The following is a 23,806-nucleotide window of genomic DNA, read 5'->3' as shown; positions in this document are numbered from 1 at the left end:
GGTCTTTGTATTTTCTACAAAGATTTCAAGCCTTCATAAACTACATTAAGAATGTTTTTTTCTGCACCCTTGTGGCAGAAGTGTGCTGATATAACCTGTTTGAGTTGGTGATTGCTGGAGAAAGCTTATTGTGTGCTTTCCACATTGGTAGTTAGCTTAAAACTTGTTTATTTTTGCTCATATTTAAGCCTTCTGTTTGTGCCATTCTGCTGTTCATGCAGAGTCAGTTAGCAGTGCCCTTTACAGATTAAAAAGCTTAGAAGCTCATTTTTTCCCTGAACAGCTGTCAGTGAAACCCTTCCAAGTTTTTCTGCTGCTCTAGGAACAACTCAGTTGCTCATTGAGCAGTTTTGCCTTATTGATCATCCTTATCCTACACAAAGTATAGGTCCTTCTTGTAGTCTCGGTGCTACAAACACAGTCTTGTCAAATTAACCCATTCCTTTCCCTAATAACACATACAGTAAGAGTCTGCTATCATGGATGGGAAGTTTCCCACCGTCTCTTTGGCCAGCCTGATAGTCATGGCATCTTGAAGCAATGTAGCAATTATCTCATGTATTCTGCAAACCACTTACTCCTGAAACAAGCAGATACTTTATATGAGAGATGTAGTTACACTATGAAATTGGAGGCAAGACTATCACATAAGGACAAATCGAATGCCAAATAGGTTGTCAGCACACACATACTTCCCTGACTAAATAAGGACATGACACATAAACCCACATATGTGGAGGTACTCACTAGTAACTTACCAAAAGATCAGAGGCCTACCAAAGGAAACCACTCACACACATAATGCAAAAAAACAACCACAACACATAATAGCACACATGCCAGTGTCTCACCAAGTAAGCCTATAAGGCGTAACACTAGAAAAGCTAATGTATTGGTCATAGGTGACTCCATTGTGAGACAGATGGATGTTTCCCTCAGTAGGCTGTTAGCTGCCTGTCATGTGCCAGAATCTATCAAGTCACTCAAGCAATCAAGTCACTGAGCTACAAGTACCAGTATGATTCCGTCATAGTTTGTGTTAGGGTGAATGATTTGAGATGTACCTCACTGGACTATATGAACAGAGACATGACTGAGCTCTCAGGTTATGTGTCACAGGCAGATATAAGTCTAGCCATAAGCAGCATTATGCCTTCTCCAAGGATGATGCCACAATACAAACAAAAAATGATTGACTTTAACATAACAATTGCTTCTGGTGTCAGTCCAGGGGGAACCACTATCTGTCAACCTGGGAAGACATGGTCGACATGCCATGTTGCTTTGTCATAGATGGTCTGCATCTGTCTCCTGTAGGCTTTCAGATACTGGCAAAGGCATTATCCACCCCATTATGCTTTTTTTAGTCAGTGTCAAAATAACCAACCTCTCAACATAACAAAATCCTCTATAAATAAACTCAGGGTACTATTGCTTAATGCTGAGTCTAAACAAACAGCTGCACTCCCTGGAAGCACTCCTTACTTTGGAAGATACTGATGTCTGTGCAGTCACCGAGACATGGTTCAAAGGTGCAGAAAGCCCCCTGGTCATGTATGGCTACAATGCCTTCCATACGTTCAGACCACAAACTGAGCATGAAAGAACCAAAGGAGGAGGTGTATCCATCTTCATTAAGGATAAGTACACCTCTAGACTGGTCGATCAGTATGACTGTCTTGAGCTACTACATGTCCAATCAACTACAGGCAAAGCCCCCTACCACATCATAGCTAGCATATAGCTCCCCCACAATGAAACAGAAAAAAAGCATACAGCATACCTGGACTTAGTGGAGTTGTTTGCCATACAGCCCAACACCTTACTCATGGGTGATGACATACCTGCTAATTACATTATAGACAGCAACCCCTAGAAGTAGACCCAGTGGTACATGATCTGGGTATTCAGCTTGACAGCAATCTGAACTTTGACCATAATGTGCCACACAGTAGTAAGGAAATCCTTCTATGTGGCACATCTTATAAGTAAAGGCATTGCATCTAGATCTAAGGGTATTTTAATTCTATTATACTTGGCCCTCATCTGACTAATAATTGTGTACAATGCTCCTTTTTGCATGTGCAGGGGATATAAAAAGTGTACACACCCCTGTTAAAATGCCAGGTTTTTGTGATATAAAACAATGAGACCAGATTAAATCATTTCAAAACTTTTCCCACCTTTAATGTGATCTATAACCTGTGCAATTCAATTGAAAAATAAACAAATCTGTTAGGGGAAAAAATAAAAAACGTACAATAAGCTGGTTGCATAAACATGTACACCCTTAAACTAATACTTTGTTGAAGCATCTTTTGATTTAATTGCAGCATTCAGTCTTCTTGCGTAGGAGTCTATCAGCATGGCACATCTTGACTTGGCAATATTTGCTGACTCATCCTTGCAAAAGTACTCCATATCTGTCAGATTGAGAGAGCATCTCTTGTGCACAGCCCTCTTCAGGTCACCCCACAGATTTTCTATTGGATTTAGGTCCAGGCTCTGGCTGGGCCATTCCAAAACTTTAATTTTCTTCTGGTGAAGCCATTCCTTTGTTGATTTAGATTTTTGCTTGGGGTCATTGTCATGTTGAAAGTTGAAATTCCTCTTCATCTTCAGCTTTCTAGCAGATGCCTGAAGGTTTTGGGCCAAAAGTGGCTGCCATTTGGAACTGTTCATAATTCCCTCCACCTTAACTAAAGCCCCAGTTCCAGCTGAAGAAAAGCAACCCAAAGCATGATACTGCCACCACCATGCTTCACCGTGGGGATGGTGTTCTTTTGGTGATACAAAGTGTTGTTTTTGCGCCAAACGTACCTTTTGGAATTGTGGCCAAAAAGTTCAACCTTGGTCTCATCAGACCATAACACATTTTCCCACATGCTTTTGGGAGATGATGTATTGTTTTGCAAATTTTATCCGGGCCTGGATGTTTTTCTGTGTAAGAAAAGGCTTCCATCTTGCAACCCTATCCCATAGTCTAGACATATGGAGAAATATGGGAGATTGTTGTCACATTTAGTACACAACCAGTACTTGCCAGAAATTCCTCCAGCTCCTTCAGTGTTGCCGTAGATCTCTTGGCAGCCTCCCTGACCAGTTTTCATCTTGTATTTTCTTCAATTTTGGAGGGACATCCAGTTCTTTGCAAGGTCACTGTTGTCACATATTTTCTCTACTTTTTGCTGACTGTCTTCATTATGTTCCATGGTATATCCAATGCTGTGGAATTTTTTTTGTACCCTTCTCCTGACGGATACATTTCAACAATGAGATTCCTTTGATGGTCTGTAAGCTCTCTGCGGACCATGGCTTTTGCAACTGAGTAAATGTCAGGAAAATCCTACTAGGACAGCTGAACTTTATTTGGGGTTAATCAGCGTCTCTTTAATTGATGGAAGGTGTGTACCCAAGAAAACCGAATGCTGTAATTAAATCAAAAGGTGCTTCAACAAAGTATTAGTTTAAGGGTGTGCACACTTATGCAACCAGCTTATTGTACGTTTTTTATTTTTTATATCCCCCCCCCCCCCAAAATTTGTTTTTCAATTGAATTGTACAAGTTATAGGTCACATTAAAGGTGGAAAAAGTTTTGAAATGATTTATTGTGGTCTCATTTTTTTCTCTTATGAAAACCTGGAATTTTAACAGGGGTATGTACACTTTTATATCCACTGTACTTTTACAGACACCTGCAACACTTGGAGAGACCACAGAAGTTTCTCACCAAGAAATTACAGGGTACACAATATTAGTCTTATGCGGAGAACTCAAACCCTGTAACTGTATAGTGTCTCCTACGGGTTGTTAAGGGGTGACCTGTACCTAGCTTACAGGGAAGTCTCTGACCCAGCTCTGATGGAAATGCTGCACATTCTTAAATCAAACTGCATGAGGGTCACTCGCTCCAGGGATCTTAACCTATGCTCTGACATGAACAGCTCATGCTGGAGATTTAGATACATCTTCCAGAGATTATCCTTTCTCTATAACAAGCTTCCAATTCATGTGAAACAAAGCCCCCTCCTGACCCTCTTCAAACGCAACCTAGATCAATGGATGTGTGACCACAAATTCACTCCTGGGGTGACGCCCATGTTCCTGTTGGACAAAGGAAGTCGGTATTAACTACCATAGACCCCTGACTCTACAAAACCTAACTACTGACAACGGGGGCAACTTGGGATAAATGTGGCTAGGCTTGTATGGGTTCTAGGGCCATTAGCCTAGTAACCTTCTATGAACCTATGGACATAATTGTGATGCAGAGCTGGGACCACTGCTGTCTTGGTAGTGACACTTAGTACATTTATACTGTTTATTTAATAGTAGCCCATTACAATGGTATATGACTATTTGTCTGATCTGGGGTCTGGAATGTATTTGTATGCATTACGTCGTTCAGGAGTTTATGCTGACATATATGGTGTAGGCCACTCATTCGTGTGCTTGTACAAAGCGCTATTGCTCACATACATACTATATGGTCCAGTGATTCCCTTGGCCATTAACTGTATAATCTTTCTGTAGGACTAACTAGTCCCTTCACATTGTGAAACATTAGACAATGTCAGACTCTCTCAGTGACTATCTCCATATTTGTATAAGCAGACATTTTACGCATTCACTTAAACAGCATGTTTATAAAACAGCCCATCCAAGTTTAATCAATAATTATTATCATTATTATTATTATTCATTACTACCCTATAGTCTATTAACTGGAACTTCCTAAAAATCCTCCCCTCAGATGATGCTGTAAATGGATCAAATACAACTTTCCAAAATATCCTGAATGGCCTTGTACCTCATATAAATAAGAGACTAATAACAAATAATGCAGTTTGGCTATCCAAAAAGAGTAGAATGGTAATGCAAGATCGAGAAAAAAATGTGAAAAGAATTCAAAAGATATAAAACATCACAATATCTCAAAAACTTCAGAATGCTCAGCAACCATAATAAAGTGCAAGTAAATAAAGGCCAATAACTATACCAGAATAACTGTCATAGCAATAGTAAACATGACAGTAAAAAAACATTCTGGTCAGCTATTAAAGAAACTTTACATCTTGGCCAAACATTCAAACCTAACCCCTCTCCCAATAACCCATCAATTGAAACTGCAATGGAATTCACTTCATTTCATAGACAGTATTGCATCCCTAACCAAGGATTCTCCCACATCTAATTCCAACCCTACTCATCAGCCACGTCACCACATCTAAATTCAACTTCAAGCCTATGTCCATATCTTGTATAAAACTACTATTAAACAACTCAAACCATGCTCACCCATTTAATTTGCTTTCCATATCTTTCTTTGATGTCTTAGTCATTAAAAATATTAAGCGTAGTAAATCTGAATCAACCATCTTTATGAAGGAGACATACTCTAATAGCTATCTCCATCATGATAGCCAACATCCATTTTGACAGAAGAAAAGTCTTGTGAGGGGGCAGTTGATTAGGATTTATAGGCTTACTTCTGATGACCAATTTTTCGATAATGAGACCATGATTCTATGTGATATGTTTTTAGACCAAGACTACCCATGAGACACGTTGAATTTAAGGGAGTGGTAAAAAGTCAGAGGCATGTACACTACAAACCCTTGTTGTGTTATGAGGAGAGCATAGTAGTAGGGAGAACTATTAATGACAACCACTGGTCTAGAGTCATGGTGTTAATTTATAACAGATATATACCTTCATAACAAATATTATTAGTTCCCACTGGACCACCATTTTTGGTACATTTGATCTTACGACCAAGTTGGGGCCGAACCCTATATTGTTTACAAAAACAGTTTTAACTTAGAAACAATACTTGAAGTAAATCAAAGCAGGGATACGAATTCTACAAAGAAACTGGGTATAAGGCACTGTGGGGCATGTAAACAATGCAAATTTATATTACAAGGTACCCATTTTTTGGTAACTGGCTTCTCTAGAGTGATTTCATTTAAGGGAAGTTATGACTTTAATACCAAAGGGGTAGTGTATTTGGCCCTTTGTGCCACCTGTCCTGCATTCTATGTAGGTAAAACTAAGGGTACCCTTAGGAAAAGGATTTACCAGCATACTTACGCTATCCATGCGAAAGAATGTAGAAATGCATTATACAAACATTCTATAGTCTGTAGTGACTTTAGAAAAAAACATTTTGTGTACTGGAAAAGGTTCCTCCCCCCCCCCCCCAGTCAAGGGGGGATAATGGGGGCTTAATGCTGCAAATACCCCAAGTATTAATGATGTTATTTCCAAAGGATGTGCTTTGAAGAAGAGATCTCTTTCTTTATGAAATGTTTTTACTAACAATGGTGTTTATTGGCTTTATTCCAGTTGATATTAAATTATTGAAGTAAGTTGTTTTTAAAGATACATTTCTTTTTAAATTTGATTCTTGCTTTTATACCAAAATTTGTATTTAAACAGCAGAAAATGATGCAATTTCTTTTAACCTTGAGGAAATTATGATAAGTTCAAGAATGAAAGTGCTTAGTTTTTCACAATAAAAGAAGCTGTGGACATTTTTGGAATGGCGTTTTGTTATCTTTATTTGTTGCATTTAAGATTGAGATGTAATTAGGAAGTGAGAATTACTGGGGGCTATTTGGATTGTTATAAGGAGTATTAGTTTTGGATAGATGAGAAGAGTGAGAGTGGTAAAACTGTAAAGGGAGGCATTGAAATAGTGTTTGATATAAGTAGAGAGAAGAGATTGAGTCTTATCATTTACAGCATGCAATTGATTAAATTTAAATAAACAAAGCTACCCTGGTGATTTAGTGAATATTTTTCTGGCCTGATGGAGAAAAGGGGGTGGGGGGTGAGTATATGAAGAAAAGGTAGCAAGGGTGACCATGAAATTTATTCTAGCCATGAGCAGAGCCAATTTTTTATTTTGATATTGTCTTAGTCGTAACTTGAAGATGTGTGTCTTGTCTGTCTGTTTTATTTGCAATGGGATATAGTTCCAGTTTTTAACTTGGTGGGAATATAGGGAATCTCCAGCTGAATTACTTATTTTAGACATGGAGAGGAGAGATTTGTTAGTTAATCATAACAGTCCATAACTGGAGTATGGTTGGGGCATATTTTTCAATGACTGGCATTTTTCAGGGAAAAGAATTAAATTGTGGGCATAGACAAAATGTTTACAAATCTATATTATTCTGTTTAGCAGCTCAAACTCCATGCATACCATCTTTGTCAACATGTTTCTTAATATCTATTTTTACCTTTACGGGAAGATTTCCTTTCATTGAAGAAAGTAAAGGTTCTTCACCTAAAGCTGCTTTCAGACTGGAGGCTGGGGTTTTCATTCTTAACAGTTTATAGTTTCTAAGGAAGTGGTCAAGATTTTGAATGAGGCCAGAAGGAGTATTTTTTTGGTGGCAAGCTAAGGATGCCTCTTCTTTCGAGTTAAATTGACAGTGCTGTTAAAGTATTTATCACACATATTTGACTAGGCCATAGCGTGTTTGATGAAAGTTTGATTTTCAGTCCTTTCTGTGTCTCTTTCAGTGAATCCCAGGTTTTATTACCTACAGTTGACTTGTTTTGTAAATGTACCCTTCAGCTGAGATCCCAAGAAGGGATCACTGCCCTCCTTGGGATCTTAATTTTGCCTCAGAAGCTGTCACTAAACATCCATTTTAAGTGATGTACTCTGTTCCTTGCAGGATTCTCTCTTGGAAGACAGTTTTGTTCATAGCTAGCAGTTATGTCCTTAAAGTCTTATACTTTTTTTTTCATAAACATGTGGGTCTAGCTATCAGTAATCATTTCTTTATGCCAAAGGCTATGTCATACATTCTGCTCAACCATAACATCTGATTGCCTTTTTTTGTACAGTATACTCAAAATTTGGATGTCAATACTTTACATACCATAGAGCCTCATAGGCAGACATATTCCTATGTTTCTAGAATACAACCTTTCATAAATGATTACTATTTTGTTTTTCTTTTTGCACAGGACAAGTTGGATAGTCTGCTTTCTTAACACATTATTTTCTGTTATAAATTTGAAAATAAATCTATTTCTGGACAGTTCACATTTCACTAGACCTGCTGCTGCTGTTCAGCACCATTTTAATTAAAGTCTATGCTAATGATGTGGGTGAGGCCATAACACTGCCTTCTTTTCACACCCTTGTAAAGCGTTACAAGTTGGATCTGTATTTGAATGTACATTCTAAATCTAGAGGGAGTTTTGCTGTTATCATAGTTCAGGGTATGCTGAAAGGGGTTCCCTCTTGCCTATAAGATTCCTTGCCTGGAATTTTACCTTGTGATTAAATTAAAGTAAAGTAGTAGTATATTACATTTGTGCAAAAAAACACATCTTAACAAGCCCGTTCAGAATTCAGTATGATTAGCACTTTCATCCTCCTCACTGTTCATTGGGATTTGTTAGTTTTCATGTTCCTTGGTCTTAATATAATAAAGAAAAATGAGTCTGTGGGAACATACAGACCAGGTACTGGAGAAATGCAGAGCCTTCGTTAAGAAGAAATAGGACTATATAATGATGTTTTTCACTGAATGTTATTGGTGATTGAGCTGCCATCATGCCTTTGGAAACTTTGTAACCTTTGATGTTAAGTTGTCTATCTTGCCTTCATTCTTGCTGGTTGGGTTTGGAGCCGATCCTCGCCTCCGACACGGCCATCTTCAAAAGCTTGAGAGCTACTTACTGGCTCGAGGCCCCCCTATATCCCATAATGCCTGGTGCTAGATACCCAGATCTCATTTGCCGCTTCTGCTACAAGGTTGCTTTTACTGGCTCCGGTCATATTTTTCAATTTTATTGTCTTTGTATAAAAATATTTTATATTATAGTTGGTGTTTAAGATAGTTAGTGTACTTTCAGTAGTCGTAGTTAGCTATTTGTATTTAGTCTCCTTCCATTGAAAACTCGTTTTCTTGTTAGAGAGTCCCCCCCCCACCCCTGTTTCTATTCTTCAAGGTAGCCGTTTTTAGTTAGAGGCTAATCCTTGTTTCAAGTTTTTATGTAATAGTTTATTGTTAGAAATTGTGGTAGATTAGTAGGCTAATTACTTTTTCTTAGATAACAGAGCATGTGCGCTGTTAGGGTGTGGTAACTTGTGTTGAGTGTGTGTGTTTTTACTAGTTACCTATTTCCCTTTTGTTACTTTTTCTCTGTAAATTGTTTTTTTCCGTTTACAGGTATGTCCAAAGATACAAAAGTATCTGGATTCAAGAAGTTTGACTCATGCTGTCAGAAGATGTCACTGACAGATGGTCACACTTCTTGTGTCTACAGTTTGGGTGCCCTACACCTGCAGGACTCTTGTTCGGTGTGTCATGCCTTTAGTCCAAGAGTCCTGCAGGAGCATAGGAATAAGCTAATACTTAGGGGTTTGCTCAGACCTGAAGGGTCACCGGCTAAGATTCAGTCAGTGAAACCCTCTAAGCCAACAAAGCCGCCGGCTCCCAGTTCGGAGCCATCATCGGGTGTGGCGTCCACTTCAACTTCGGCTCCAACTGGAACCGAAGTATCTATCTCCCAGTCAACTTCGGTCCCGACTGGAACCGAAGTACCTATCTCCCACTCAGCCCCGACTCTGGTGTCGGAACCGTCAGGGAGTCGAAAACACTGTAGGTCTCCATCCCTAGAGTCGATACACTCAGCTCCGGGGTCGCCTCTCTTACAGTCAGAGCAAAGTCACCAATCCCACTCTTCTCGGTCTTCTAGACTATCTGACCATGATTTGGAGAGAGTGGTGAGCAGGCTCCTAAAATCGCAGGCCCTGGCTAAAATGTTATCCAGCCCCCCTCATCAGGATTCGGCTCTGCCTGTCTCTGCAGTGGTTCCTCCTTCGACTCATCCCTGGAGTTCGGAGCCGGAGCTTGCTGGGGCTCGGATCGTGGAACCATCGGCGCCGATACCTACCCTTTCGGTTCTGTCGTCGGCTCCGATATCATCCGTGGTGCTGTCCTTGGAGGGATCTGGGCACTGGGACTCCCTTGTAGGCTCTGAGGGGGCGAGTGGCATCGGACCCTTGTCTGACCCAGTTCTCCCTCTCGGAGCTTCGGCGCAGTTGAGTTCGGCTCCTACATCGGCCTCGGAGCCATCTCTCTTGGTGCCGGGAAGGATCCCGGTCTCTTCGGAGCCGGAGCCTTCTCCAGTATCAGGAAGGGGCGCCTTCGAGGTCATGAGGAGTGTGTTGGCCTCTGAGTCAGCCCCAAGATCAGCTTCATCGGCTCGTCCCCCCATGGTGCCTGCTTCTGCCTCTGCCCCTCCTCCAGACCTCAAGCGTGGGGAACAAGTGCTCCAGGGCACCCCATTGGGTGTATCTTTTTCTTCCAAGGCCTCCCCTGATCATTCAGAGGAGCCCCATCGAAAGAGGAAATGCAAGAGGAAGCATGTTGACTCCCCTGAGTCTGTCACTTCAGATACCGACTTGGAGGATTCAGAAGGGTCCCCAAGATCCCCCTTTGAGGACGTCTCTTTCTCAGACAGCCTTGAGATACTTGGGCTGAGGGGGAACTGGACTACCCTTAACCCTTCCTAGGATGAGTCGGTATTCCTGGACGTGTTTGGCTCCCGACCCTCCACCTCCTGGGTGTCTCCGCCTTTCAATCCACTGATGTCTGTGGTGGTTTGGAAGGCATGGTCAGCCCCAGACACAGTGGAACCAACCCCCCAAAGACCCACAAAATTTATTACTGCACCACAAGACAAGCAATTTCTGACTAAGAGTGTTCCCGTTGATGCATGGTGATAGCAGCGGCCACAAAAAAGGAGCTTGCTGAAACTTCTTCGTCTGTCCATCCCCCTAATAATGAATCTAGGACGATGGACAGATATGGGAAGTGGATGTTTGCATCAGCGACCTTCTCCATGAGGTCTCTGAACTCCTTGTGCCACTTTACCCGCCTTCAAAGGGATTTCATTAAAGAGCTGGGAGATACCCTTCAAGATCCATCAGCTGCGGGGGTCCAGGCTAAGGTTGCCTCCCAGCTGGCGACTCTTAATTCGGTAGTAAACTCCTCCATGCAGCTCATCTCTTACGCAGCCGATGGTGTGAGTAGGGCCGCAGGCACAGGTGTGGCCTTGAGGAGGCATGCCTGTATGCGGTTATTTAACTTTGCGGAACCCTTCAGGGCGTCTTTCACAAACACCCCCTTTGATGGTTCTGCTCTTTTTGGACCACAGGTGAAGGATACCCTTACCAGGTGTGAGCAGGAAGGCAAGACTCTCTCTGCTGTGGGAGTCCATTTTTCCACTCCTTCAAGACCGTATCCCAAGGGTCAGAAGAGTGAGAAGATGTGGTTCCAGAAACCCCAGGGAGCCGTGCCTGACACACGTGGAGAGTTCCCCTCCAGGGGCAGAGGAGGGAACAATAGATTCCACCCTCGGGGCAGAGGGGGTCCGCAAAATCAGGGCCAAAGAGAATCTTTCTGTGATGAGCCCTTCCAGCATCCCTGAGGTGCTGCCCGGCTGTCCACCTTCAGAGGCAGTCGGGGGAAGATTATCGCTGTACCCAAAAGCCTGGCAAAGTATAACACAAGACAAATGGGTACTGTCTATCATATCTGAAGGCTACAAAATCCCTTTCTTTCGCACTCCCTTCATTCCCAACAAATCCCTTCCAGATGTTCCACCCAATCTAAGGGATCAAGCAGTTCAAGAAATTTCAAAACTGCTAAGAAAAAGAGCCATCCAGCCAGTCCCGGCAGACCAGCAAGGATCCGGAATTTACTCAAGGTTCTTTTTGCTACCAAAAAAGACAGGGGACTGGAGCAACCCATTCTGGATCTCAGTAGACTAAACAGGTCTGTTCAAAGAACGAAGATCCTGATGGTCACACTACAGTCCATTTTACCCTTTCTGGGTCAGGACATTTGGATGTGCTCCATAGATCTTCAGGACGCGTACTACCATATCAAAATGGACAGACGCTCCAGAAGATTCCTCCGCTTTCAGCTGGGAGTCAGTCATTATCAGTTCAAAGCTCTGCCTTTTGGTCTCACCACAGCCCCCAAGGTGTTCACCAAATGTTTGGCAGTAGTTATCACTCACCTGAGATGGCAAGGATTCCAGGTGTTTCCATATTTAGATGACTGGCTCCTTACTGCAACCACCAGGCATCACCTGCTGCGAGCCAGAGACTACACCATCCAAACTTGCTCCAAACTAGGCATCGCAATAAATTTCAAAAAGTCTGCATTGTAGCCTTGTCAATCTATTACCTTTATAGGCGCAAACTTAAATACAAAGTACATGTCACCGAGACTTCCATTAGACAGAGTGCTAGACATTCGCCGACATGTCCAGGCCTTATTAGGATGCAAAAAAATTCAGGCCAGATTCATCCTAAAGACCTTGGGTCTCATGGCAGCGGCTATCATACTAGTCCCCCTTGCTCATTTTCATATGAGGATACTTCAGTGGATGCTCTTCACCCAATGGTCTTTCCAGCAACTTCCAATGTTTCACAAAATAATGATCACACAGACATGCAAAAACCAAGTTGCTTGGTGGATGGTTTCCCCATCAATACCCCAGGGCAGACCATTTGCTCTTCCTCCTCCAGTGGCTATGGTGACCACGGATGCCTCCCTGATCGGGTGGGGGGGCATTTTCAGGGCAGAACAGTCCAGGACACCTGGCAGCCTCACGAGTATCATCTGCATATCAATGTCTTGGAGATGAGGGCTGTGATTTTGGCATTGCAAGCTCTTCACAACTCTCTTCCTACCAGGACCATTGCAATTCAGACAATATGTCGGTAGTGTGGTACATCAACAAGCAGGGCGGGACCAGGTCCTACCCCCTATGTCGAGAAGCACTCAGACTCTGGCAGTGGGCAATCTCTTCACAACAGTTTCTGATAGCAGCGCACACCCCTGGGAAGTCCAACGTTATAGCGGACAGGCTGAGCAGAGCAATTCTCATGCCTCACGAGGGGTCTGTCAATCAGGTAGTAGCGGACCAAATCTTCCGCAAATGGGGCTAGCCTTGCTGCGACCTTTTTGCCACCCCCTTCAACAGCAAGTGCAACAATTTCTTCTCTCTCCTCCCTCTTCCCGGACGCTCCCTCAGAGACGCTCTAGTTCACGAATGGCCTCAGGGACTTCTTTATGCATTCCCTCCGGTCCCCCAATTCCCAAATTGATACAGAAAGCTACCACATTGGGATGCAAGATGATCCTCATTGCCCCTTACTGGCCACGACAAATTTGGTTCCCGTTCCTGCATCATTACCTTCTGGAGCAGCCCTGGACCCAGTTCCAGACCTCCTGATCCATCAATCGGGTGGGCTGCACAAATCCCTTCAATCTCGCCAGCTCACTGCTTGGTTGCTCCACTTCCGACCTTAGCCAGGCTTCTGAACATCTCCCACTCGGTGCGTGAAATCATCTTATCATCGCACAAGTCTACCACCAGAAAGACTTATAGTAAGTGGAAACGTTTCTCTTTCTGGGCAGAGGTTAGGAATATAGGTCCCTTTTCAGCCCCTGTGCACCATATTTTGGATTTTTTATCGGAACTTTTTTGTGCTGTATGTTCTTCTGCCATGATTAGAGTTCAGTTAGCTGCAATTTCAAATTTTCATACAGGTCTATCGGATACTAGTATTATGTCCCATAAGCTTTGTAAAGCTTTTCTCAAAGGGACTACTTTACTCAGACCCCCAGTGAGAGATCCCCCACCTCCGTGCGATCTAAATTTGATTTTAGCTTCCCTGATACTGCCCCCCTTTGAACCAGCAGCTTCTTGTTCCTTGAAGTTTCTTTCCTGGAAAACCCTTTTTCTGGTTGCAAGTACTTCAGCCAGAAGAGTTTCTGAGCTTCAGGCTCTTTGTGTTCGCCCTCCTTATCTAGTTTTCCACAATGACAGAGTGTCTCACAGGACCAATCCTTCCTTCCTTCCAAAGGTTTCTTCTGACAATAATTTGAATCAGTCTATTGATCTGCCTGTGTTTTTTCCAAATTATTCCAACAAGGCGGAATACAAATTGCATCAGCTGGATGTTCATAGACAGTTAAACTTTTACTTGCATAGAACTAAGCAAATAAGAAAATCAGACCAGCTGTTCCTGTCCTATGCTGAGGGTAAACAAGGTCTACCTGTGTCAAAAGTAACCTTATCTAGGTGGTTGACATCTATCATTACATTTATATATCAGCTAAGGAATAAAGAGCTTCCTGCTAAACCGAAAGGTCACTCCACTAGAGCTCTAGCTATTTCAGTGGCATTTCAGGCAACATTGCCAATGGAAACTATTTGTGCGGCAGCTACATGGGCCAATCCTCATACCTTTATTTCACATTATAAGCTGGACGTGGCCTCCAGGAGCAGAGCTGATTCTGGTTCCACTGTTCTGAATAGTCTGTTCCGATGAGCCACCCAGGATTGAGGTGCTAGGGATGCTGTCCCAACCAGCAAGAATGAAGGCGAGATAGACAACTTAACATTAAGAAGTTATGTACTTACCATAACGTTCCATGTTAGTTGTCTTCTTCTCACCTTCTTTCTTGCGTCCCACCCTCCATCCCCCTATCCTAGTAGACTGAGAATAGTTCCTTATGTTTTTCTCACTGGCTGAGTCTTCTCTGGCTATTCCTTCTGACTAGTAGTCTCTCCAGTAGGATTTATGCATTCTAGGACAGGATTCCTGTATTGTTGTTGTTATTATTATTATTATGTCTGCAGTCAGATTTACCAAACGAGATCTGGGTATCTAGCGCCAGGCATGATGGGATATAGGGGGGCCTCAAGCCAGTAAGTAGCTCTCGAGCTTTTGAAGATGGCCGAGGTGGAGCCATGGATCGGCTCCGAACCCAACCAGCAAGAAAGAAGGCAAGAAGAAGACAACTAACATGGAACGTTATGGTAGGTACATAACTTCTTATTAATTGGTATGCTACTAGGCAATAAAATTATTTCATTGGAAGACACTTTTAGAATGTAATATCTTGTTGTCTTTTCCTTACAAATACTAATAGGTATGTGAAAATTACTATAGCATAAGACTGTCCAAGAATATCAGAAATGAGGTTTGTTTTGCCTACAATTTGCTGGTTCTCATTTATATTGGTATATCAGCTGTTGCTTAATGATTTGCTTTATAACCTGAAATTTAGAAGTTTCCATCAACATCAGTCCCTTTTATCTGTTACTCCTGCAGACATCTGTACCCAAAACCTACCTTAAAATGCTTACCTTGGAAAACATTATCCTTGTGGGTGCTACCTTATTTGAAGAGTTTTAAAAGTACAAGCAACATTTTTGTATTCTGTAAGCTACATCTGTAGAACATAGTTTTCAAAAGCTGAATAAACTTTTATTTCTTTTATGCATAATGGGATGGGAGCAAAAGCTGACAACTTCTGACTGGAATTATGGTAATACAGAGTGATGTTAGGATTTTATAGGTAAATTATTTTGGACATTTCTTGCCTTTGACCTTCATTTGTAACATTTGGTTATTAATACAAGAAATGTTGCCTTCTGAATATTAATCCAAAAAGTGTTCCTCGGTTATTTAAGGAAGACAGGAAATACAACTGTTTGTTATTCCTTTCTGCAAGCATTAAAGCCAACAGACATGAGTCATGAAGATAACTAACTATATCATACTTTTACATAAAATAGAGTATTTAAAAGGCTGTTACTAACTGTTCATTTCCTTTTCAGAACCCAAGTCCGAACACTTTGTTTGAGACTTTGCAGGTGTGGATTAAGCACATAATCCATCAAAAGAGTGATACCTGCCTTTCAACTACAGAGTAACACTGACAGCACACTTTAGTAGGAGTTCTGTAGTAGGGAAGCTGATTTTTCCTTTTATATCTTTGTGTGTGTGTGTGTGTGTGTGTGTATGTGTATATATATGTATGTGTCTGTCTGTCTATGTGTTTCTCTGTGTGTGTGTGTGTCTAGGGAATAATCTAAATACACTCCATTCTCATGATCGACTTGTGGAAGAAGCAGTAACTTTGAACAATATATTGCTATTGGTATTTTTTACTAAAGTATACACTTTATTGTCTCTAGTGTAATGTCTAGATTGTTTATAGTTTCCCACCATGCCTGCTGCTCACTGTTGTTCATGATCAATTTGTTTCTCCACACTTTGGAAAAATCCTTGCATGACGGTAAGGGCTGACAGACTGTCATCACCTGCATCTGGTGATGCCAGATATGAGGATTGTTTTCTAATTTGACCTTGAGCTCTCCCTTTTTGGCTTATCATTGTGAAGGCCTGTAGTGCCCTTCCCTGCATGTCAGTGTTCCCATCCACATTTTAAGTGAGAGTTGCCATGACTGGTTTGGTAGCTTGAGACCCACATCTGTGATCTTCCTGGTGCCCACAAACCTCCATTTGCAAGTGATCACCAGGCAATTGAATTACCACCCTTTTCCCCCAGAGTGTACAAGCCAGCATTGTCAACTCATTCGCACCAACCCTACCTAGTTCGTCTAGTGCCAAAGATGCTTGGCAAATTCAGACAATATGGGTCATAGTCAAAGCTTTATCCCTCTAGATCATAAGACCAGTGCTAAACATCCAAATTTTGGCTTTATATTGAATTGTAAGATAGTTCTGCTAGTCTTGTCTTTAAACTTGTTTTCAATTGTACCCACAATAATGGCTTTTATACTGAAAAATCAGTAAATGTCCATACAAATAGAGAATGATTAAATATAAATCATGGTCTTTTCTTTCAGATTGGAGAATTTGTCTGCTGCATAGAAGGAACTGGTGGACTGCCTTTGCCTTTGCCCTTACTTCCTATGGAAAGTCATAATAGTCAACAAACATACATTGCCAACCGAGGTAAAATAAATGTCATCTTTAAAAAAAAATGCCCGAGTGGAATATACAAAAAGTAGGTATGGACTTCAGAGACCACCACTGGGAAGACATACTAAGAAGTAATGCTATTTACTGTACAAAATTAACAGCTGCAGCCTGAATCCTTTAGTTGTATTCTGAAGTACTTGTGATTATTCCTGGTTTACATGCAAACTCTGAACCTGATCGAAAATAAAAATTACCTGGCCAGCATACTTTACCACTTCTCTTCCTAATGAATAAGTTGAATAAGTGGCATAGCTGACTTATTTAGTATCCTGCCTCCTCACTCCATGCTGAGGTTGCTAAGTATCAGGAAAGTGGTAATTATTTCTCTCCTGATTTTATATGATTCTGTGTTATATTCAGGGAGGTTGTTTCTTAATGGCTGTGGAAAAAGCAACACTTTTCTTTGGCATTCAGACTGTGTCTTCTTATATCATCCATCTATTTTTGTAATTCTCCCACATAGCTTTAAGGATATGCATGTTCAGGTTCTTTCTTCCCACCCTATGCCTTCTGGTGCATTTCCTGTCTATGTATTTGCAGAGATGTAGTTTCTGAAACTGCAGAAATCTGTCCAAGTACATTATTTTTCTTCTGCACTTCCCTTTAATACCTCCTTATGTTATTTTCTGGATATATTTTTGATTTTATCTAAACTTTTTGAGAAAAGCAGTTGAGAGATGTTTAACGTTTTCACTAGTAGTCCAAAATGAGTGTTATTACTTTATCTTCTAAAGGTTAGAGTCCCAACTGAAGGTTATCCAGAGAAAGACCATACTTCATCATGTAAAAGAAATTTTAAATTGTGGTAAGAGCATACCTCTCAACTGCTATGGTTTAGGCATGACACTTGGATTTTGACCCTCAAATTTGGGGGTTAAGGCACCTAGCCAGCATGACATTTCCCTGTGTACATTTGGTTGGGGACACATGGCTGAAATGACATTCAGCTGCAGAGAAATATTGTTGTTGTGAATTCCCTGTGGGCAAACAGAAGAATGCAGTGCCATGCACACAACTTCAATAACCAAGAGCACAGGGGGAAGTAATGTCTGTGGCCCATAAGGCAACATAAGACAGCAGGCAGTATGGCAGGCATCAACAGCAGGCTGCCCAATGGGCATGTCAGTGGCAGTAAAAATGCAGTGTACAGTTGGCAGCACTTTTATAAGTGGTGTGTGTGAACTACTACCCCTTTCACAGTATCTAGAGAACATTGCCTAAAATGCATACTGGAGCTTAAATGTGACTACAGTAGCATGCAGGATATTCTCCGTGCTGTAGCATACTTCTACATGTTGTAGATACATAAGCATGTACTGTACACTGAGCCCAACACTCATTAGTTCTTCTGCCCCCATGTACTTGGTTATTAAAGCTGTGGGCAAGGCAGTATGTGCCTCTCTTTGGCCACAGGGAATTCACAAAAAGCCATGTTTCTCTGCAGCTAAATGTCACTTCAGCTATGTGTCCCCAACCAAATGTACCACAGGTAAATATCTCGCTGCCTAGGTGCCTTAACCCCAAATTTGGCCTTGCTCCACCTAGATTTACAATGTTCCCCATGAAGTCAGATCTGTTTATGAGTACATAGTGTATTAAAGACATAAACCATGCCTATACAAAGATTCAGTCCCACTGACTATATAAATCTAGTAAATAAAGACCTTCTGTTTTTAAAAATGATGGTGTACTCCTCTCTTTATGACTCACTGCTGTGATTTTTAATGTTTAGAGTTTGACAGGTATGGGTAATACAACCTGAATAAGAGATAAAAGGTCAAGAAGCAGGTATAGAACTTTGTATCATGTGAGCAAAAACAGTCTTTTTTTCCTTCTAGTTCCACTGTAGACTTAATATAGAACATAAAAACATCAATTCCATGTGTTTAATCCCTGTGTAGTCCACTAGTTAGTCTATTTATTGTAGATTTTGTTCATATTATAGGTTCAAAGGTTTATTAGTACACACTAACCTAATGACCACAAGTGTTTATTAAGCTTAGCCATGCATCACAAATGTATTCAACAAGTTTTATGCCCTAGAGGTTATTTTTAGGGGGTTGTGTAAGCTAGGGCATGAGTGGTGAAACATTTATAAGTTGCCTGTATCCATTAAAGACATAGATGACAGACCAGAGTTGAATTTCCGGTTTCCCATCTACTGGTCTAGGTTTTGCTTGAATAACATCAGGGAAAAACTCTGTTTCACATAGCTGAAAAGCCTGTTCTAGAGAAGGGATATTCTTTGAAACACATACCATACCTGTTCTTCCAACATATTCTCTTTATGTTACAAGCTAGGTTTAGGTACCTGGGATGGGTAGCACTGATGCTATTTGATTTGCAGATATGCCAGAGGTCCATCAGAGTGGGATCCTGGAATGCCTTGCATGTCAGATATAGATCACCCCTCAACAGTCTGTAAGAGACAGAGTATAGGGATAGGCCTTTGAGGTGATCTGCACATGACATGTTTTTAACACCCTGTAATGTTCAACAAGTCCACTGCCTTACTGACATATTGGTAGTAGTACCCTATCTCTGGCAGTCTATCAAAGATCACTACTCCTCCTCCAACCTGTCTGCGGGTGTGATGTACCAGTCACCTGGGAAGAGAGAGACTGCCTTTCAGACTCACAGACAGGATTCATTCAGTTTTCTAGTGCTATAGTAAGAGAAGGAACACTGGGAAGACTGCTTCTAACTCTGGACTTTTCAGCCACTTGGCTCAGCTAAGAAACCCTTCTGAGTTTTTATTTCCTCCATTTGCTTTTCTGTCAGTACTTAAATAGTGTATTCTGCTGCTTTCAGTTTTTTTTTTCTGATTAGAAATGTTATATATGCTTCTATTTTTACTTTGACTAGCAAAGTAAGGCCTGTTCATTACAAGCTTCATTCGGAGGTATTGACAGGAAAACTTTCCTTTGGTGTTACGATTATTTGAGGTGATTGAGTAGGTTTACAACATTTTTTTTTTCATTTAAATCACTATTTCGTCACCATCTTGTATTTTAAACATTTCTGACAGCAATTTTTCATCAGTTTATGATTTATTTCTTGTTTAATACTGTTTTAGGATGTAGCCATTCATTTGATTTTGTTTTAATAAAATTAGGGTACTTTCATGCACGTATGCTTAGAAATGTGTTACTGAAACTGTTGTGTTATTTAGTGCAGTCTTTAAAATAGTAATCCCTCCAGAAATAGATTTCAGATTGCTTTTGGTACCATTTTGTACATTAAACAATTGTAACTGGAATTTTTATTTCATATCCAATACTATTTTAGGCTGTATCCATTAATTCTGAGTGAAACTAGCCCCCCGCACACACACACACTCTTTTTAAACAAAATTAGGAGACTTTTTGTGCGTGTATTTTATGCTTTGAACTGTGTTACTGAAAATACTGTAATTTTCTTAGCGCAGTGTTCAAAACAGTATTCCTACAGAAAAAGTGTTTAGATTGCTTTTTAGGAGGAAAATAATGGGATTATGTCCATCTTTTACTGGGTTGATTGTGGAGCCAGTATTTGGTATTGAGACAGCTGGTTTATTGTCCCATGACTTGATAAGAGTCAGATATGGTGCTCCCTCAGCAATATGCCCCTTGTGCACCTACAAAACATAGAATTAAATCAAGAAATATACCTCAGCCTACAGCTTTTGACACCAAATAGCCTAGCTTCAAGGAGGCTATCAGACATCTCACCTTCTTTTACCTCATGGTCCCCTGTTGTAGTGTTAGTACCACAACTGTGCATGACATGAAAGGTCAGACATGTCATTCAGGGCTATAGCATTGCCTGGTTCAGGTGCAGCAAAACCATACTCTTTAGGTTTAGGGAAAGTCAGAAGTGCATATCTGTTTCCAGTGTTGATACATCTCCTGCATAAAAGAGACAGATGATCCACCATGTTGCCAGGCAACAGTCTCTAGCTGTGTTGTACATCAGCTGGTGGTATGGTTAAACCCATTATTCAGGCCATTGATTACATAGTGCAAAACTGTGTTTTGATCAGTGTTGACATTCTCACCCCCATTCAGCCACCCAAGGATCCTGATTTTGCAGGGGAACTGGAATCTGAGGTTTTGGAAGTACCAGAGTCTAATCAATCTTTTTCCTTTGAAGATAAACAGGTTCAGTAACGCATAGAGATGGTTTCTTTTTCCCATATCTTGACTAGCTACTGACTACTACAGAAATATTTTCTTTTGGAGAAGTCATTGGATGCCCCTGACATCAGCAGGGTATATGATCTTTTTGAGGATGATGCCCCAGATATGGCCATCTTCTTGCTACTGATCACTGCACTGGAGGATATTTTTAAGTAAGCTTGCAATTCTCCTCTCCTCTGCTGAATGATTCTCTACCTAATAAAGACTAAGTCTTCTCCAAACTCAGTCCTTTCCAAAATTCTAGGCAACTGGATAGAATCTTAGGGAAAGAAGCTGGTGCAGGCCAGCAGGACAGTTTGTAAAGTGTTATTGTGGAAGTTTATGTTGAGAAGTATATATAGTTTAGAAGAGTTTGCTGTATAATACTCTGTTGAGCAAAAGTTCTATGGAAAATATATTGTTTCTAGTATTTCTTAAGTGACTATATATGATTTAAGTGTATGAAGGTGGATGACATTGTTTCTAAAAATACAGCAATATCAGTTGTGGTAGGGAGGCATCCTTGGTTACTTAGCCAGAACCTTTCTGATGAATTTGAAAAATGAGATTTTTAATGCTTCATTTGACTTTTATTGTGTGTTTGGTACAGCAGATAACTGGATCCATGGACACCAGGATAACAGAGATAAACTGGTACAAGGAATTCCAATTTATTCTCAAGTTTCCTTTCAATTAGCAAGGCAAGTATTGAAAGTCTATTTATCAGAAATTCCAAGTGTGAAAAATCCAAGATACCTAGAGGAAATGGCAGGATGAGATTTCTGCTAAACTTATTGAGATGGATTCCTTTCCCTAAAAGGATAATCCCCTTCTAACTTTTCACTTTGCTGAGGTGTGACACCCATCATTTTCGGGTTCCCTGACTCAATAATTAGCAACCTTGCCATCAGTGGTTTCTGATAAATCAGTGCTTCATTGGCAGAGGCTGAAAGTGAAATGAGCATCCACCTACATCCATGGAGTTCCCATTGCGCCAGACTTTTTTATTTCCTCTTATGCTCCAGCAAATGTTCAACTCAAGAGTCATAGACCGGGTCCCTTCTGTGAAGAGAATAATTTTTTTTATGCCAGAGTTCTATTGGTTCCCAAATAAGAGGTGTTGCAGAGACTGAGATGGACATATCCTTTTAGAATACTTTGTCTTGGTAAGTTCATGATGCTCACCATGCAGAAAGTGCATCCTCTCTTGCTGGATCACTGCTTCATGGTGGTCTTGGACCTGAAGGATGTGTATCATCTTACACCCTTTGTTCTTCACTTTGAGAGATGTCTGAGATTTTTTGTGTTAGATTCACAGTTCTACACATTGCCCTTTGGGCTGTCCTGGTACCTTGAGTGTTTAACAAATGCCTTGCTCCAGTAGTGGCTAACTGTCGACTCTTGCATTCACCATTTCCCTTATCTGGGCTACTTGCTAATCTGTGCAGAGTCTGTATACAGGTGTTTGGAAATGGTAGAGAAGGTCTCAACCTTACCCTTCCAGCTAGGGTTTAAGTTTAACCTTCAGAAGTCATGCCTGACATCCCCACAAAGGCTCATCTACCTGGGGTGCTTTATTGACTCTGACAAAAGAATGTCCTTTCTTCCTGAAGACAAGGTCCTGTCTTACTAGATGGTATTTCAGGAATTCTCCAGGAGGAACTTCACCTCAGCAAGAGAATTCCCAAAAAATTCTAGGAGTAATGGTATGCATGATTCTGATGATATCTCTGGCCCATTTCCACATTTGGAATATTCAGTGGCATGCCCACAATTGTTGGACCCAACAGCTACATTACCTGAAATCTCAGTTACTGGTGCTTCCCTTTGTCAGTTTAGAGTTACAGTGGCACAGACTACAGATGAATTATAAATCCTTGGCTTGTCTTCTTCCATACTTTTCTAGTGTAGCCTGTCCTGACAAATTCAGCCAACTTCACTTGAGGAGCTATTCCAATACGAGTGCAAGTTCTGGCCATTTGGGGTCCCAAGGATGCATGAAAGCACATTAATATCAAGGAAATGGCGGCAATGTTCCACTCCTTGAAAATCTTTCACCACCTGTAGATTCTAGGTCCTTGCCTGGTGGTTACAGACAACACCACAGTGATGTGGTACTTCAACATACTAGGGGGTCCAAGGTCATACTCTTAGTGCCATTTGGCAATAATGGCCTTGGAGCTGGCTTTACTGCATTCTATGACACTTTAGATACCATACATCTCATCAGAGAAAAACACTATGGCAAACCCACATGAGTGGAAGCTCAAGGCAGTGGTGTTCCAGGATCTAGTCCAGTGTTGACAGACACTTTAAATGGATCTGTTTGCCTCTTTCCGAAACAGGCACCTTGAGAAAATCTGATGCTCATCATACTTCATCAGTGCTGCAGTAGCCATAGCTGTATGGGTTATATTTATTTATCTATGTTTGTTTACCAGTGTAGTGCAGTGATTTCAATGGACCAATTGCAGGCACAACCTGGGTGAATAGAATCACATAAGAAATGAATAAATCATATTTACATATATAAGAATATGCTATGAACAAATGTATATATGTATTTACAGATGCAAGAATATGCTACAACATTTAGTTCAAGAAGCAGATGCCAATGATATAACTGTTGGCATGCTTCCAAAGCTTCAGGGCACCTTCCATGTACCCAAACTGTCAGGCAGCTAGAGCTAGCTGACTAAAAAACAAGTCTGGGCACAAAACCCTTCAGAGCTTTACTACCACCAAAGAGTATGTTCCTCTGAGGCTTTTGAGGATTGACAGTCAGCTTGTGCTGTT

General features: G+C 41.1%; 1 protein-coding gene across 1 annotated transcript in view; it reads left to right on the top strand.

The window, feature by feature from the left end:
* CFAP47 (cilia and flagella associated protein 47) overlaps positions 1-23,806 on the top strand; it is a 7,413,452-nt gene that overhangs the window by 4,350,797 nt on the left and 3,038,849 nt on the right. Inside the window, exon 42 of the mRNA XM_044071840.1 lies at positions 16,718-16,826. Coding sequence (XP_043927775.1) covers positions 16,718-16,826 — 109 coding nt within the window. The remainder of the gene's footprint in view (positions 1-16,717; positions 16,827-23,806) is intronic.

This window comes from Protopterus annectens, chromosome 5.part0 (assembly GCF_019279795.1).
Source record: "Protopterus annectens isolate FY-2018-M chromosome 5.part0, PAN1.0, whole genome shotgun sequence".
NCBI lineage: Eukaryota > Metazoa > Chordata > Ceratodontiformes > Protopteridae > Protopterus > Protopterus annectens.
The sequence above is the reverse complement of the archived record's forward strand: the minus strand, read 5'-3'. Positions and strand labels throughout refer to the sequence as shown.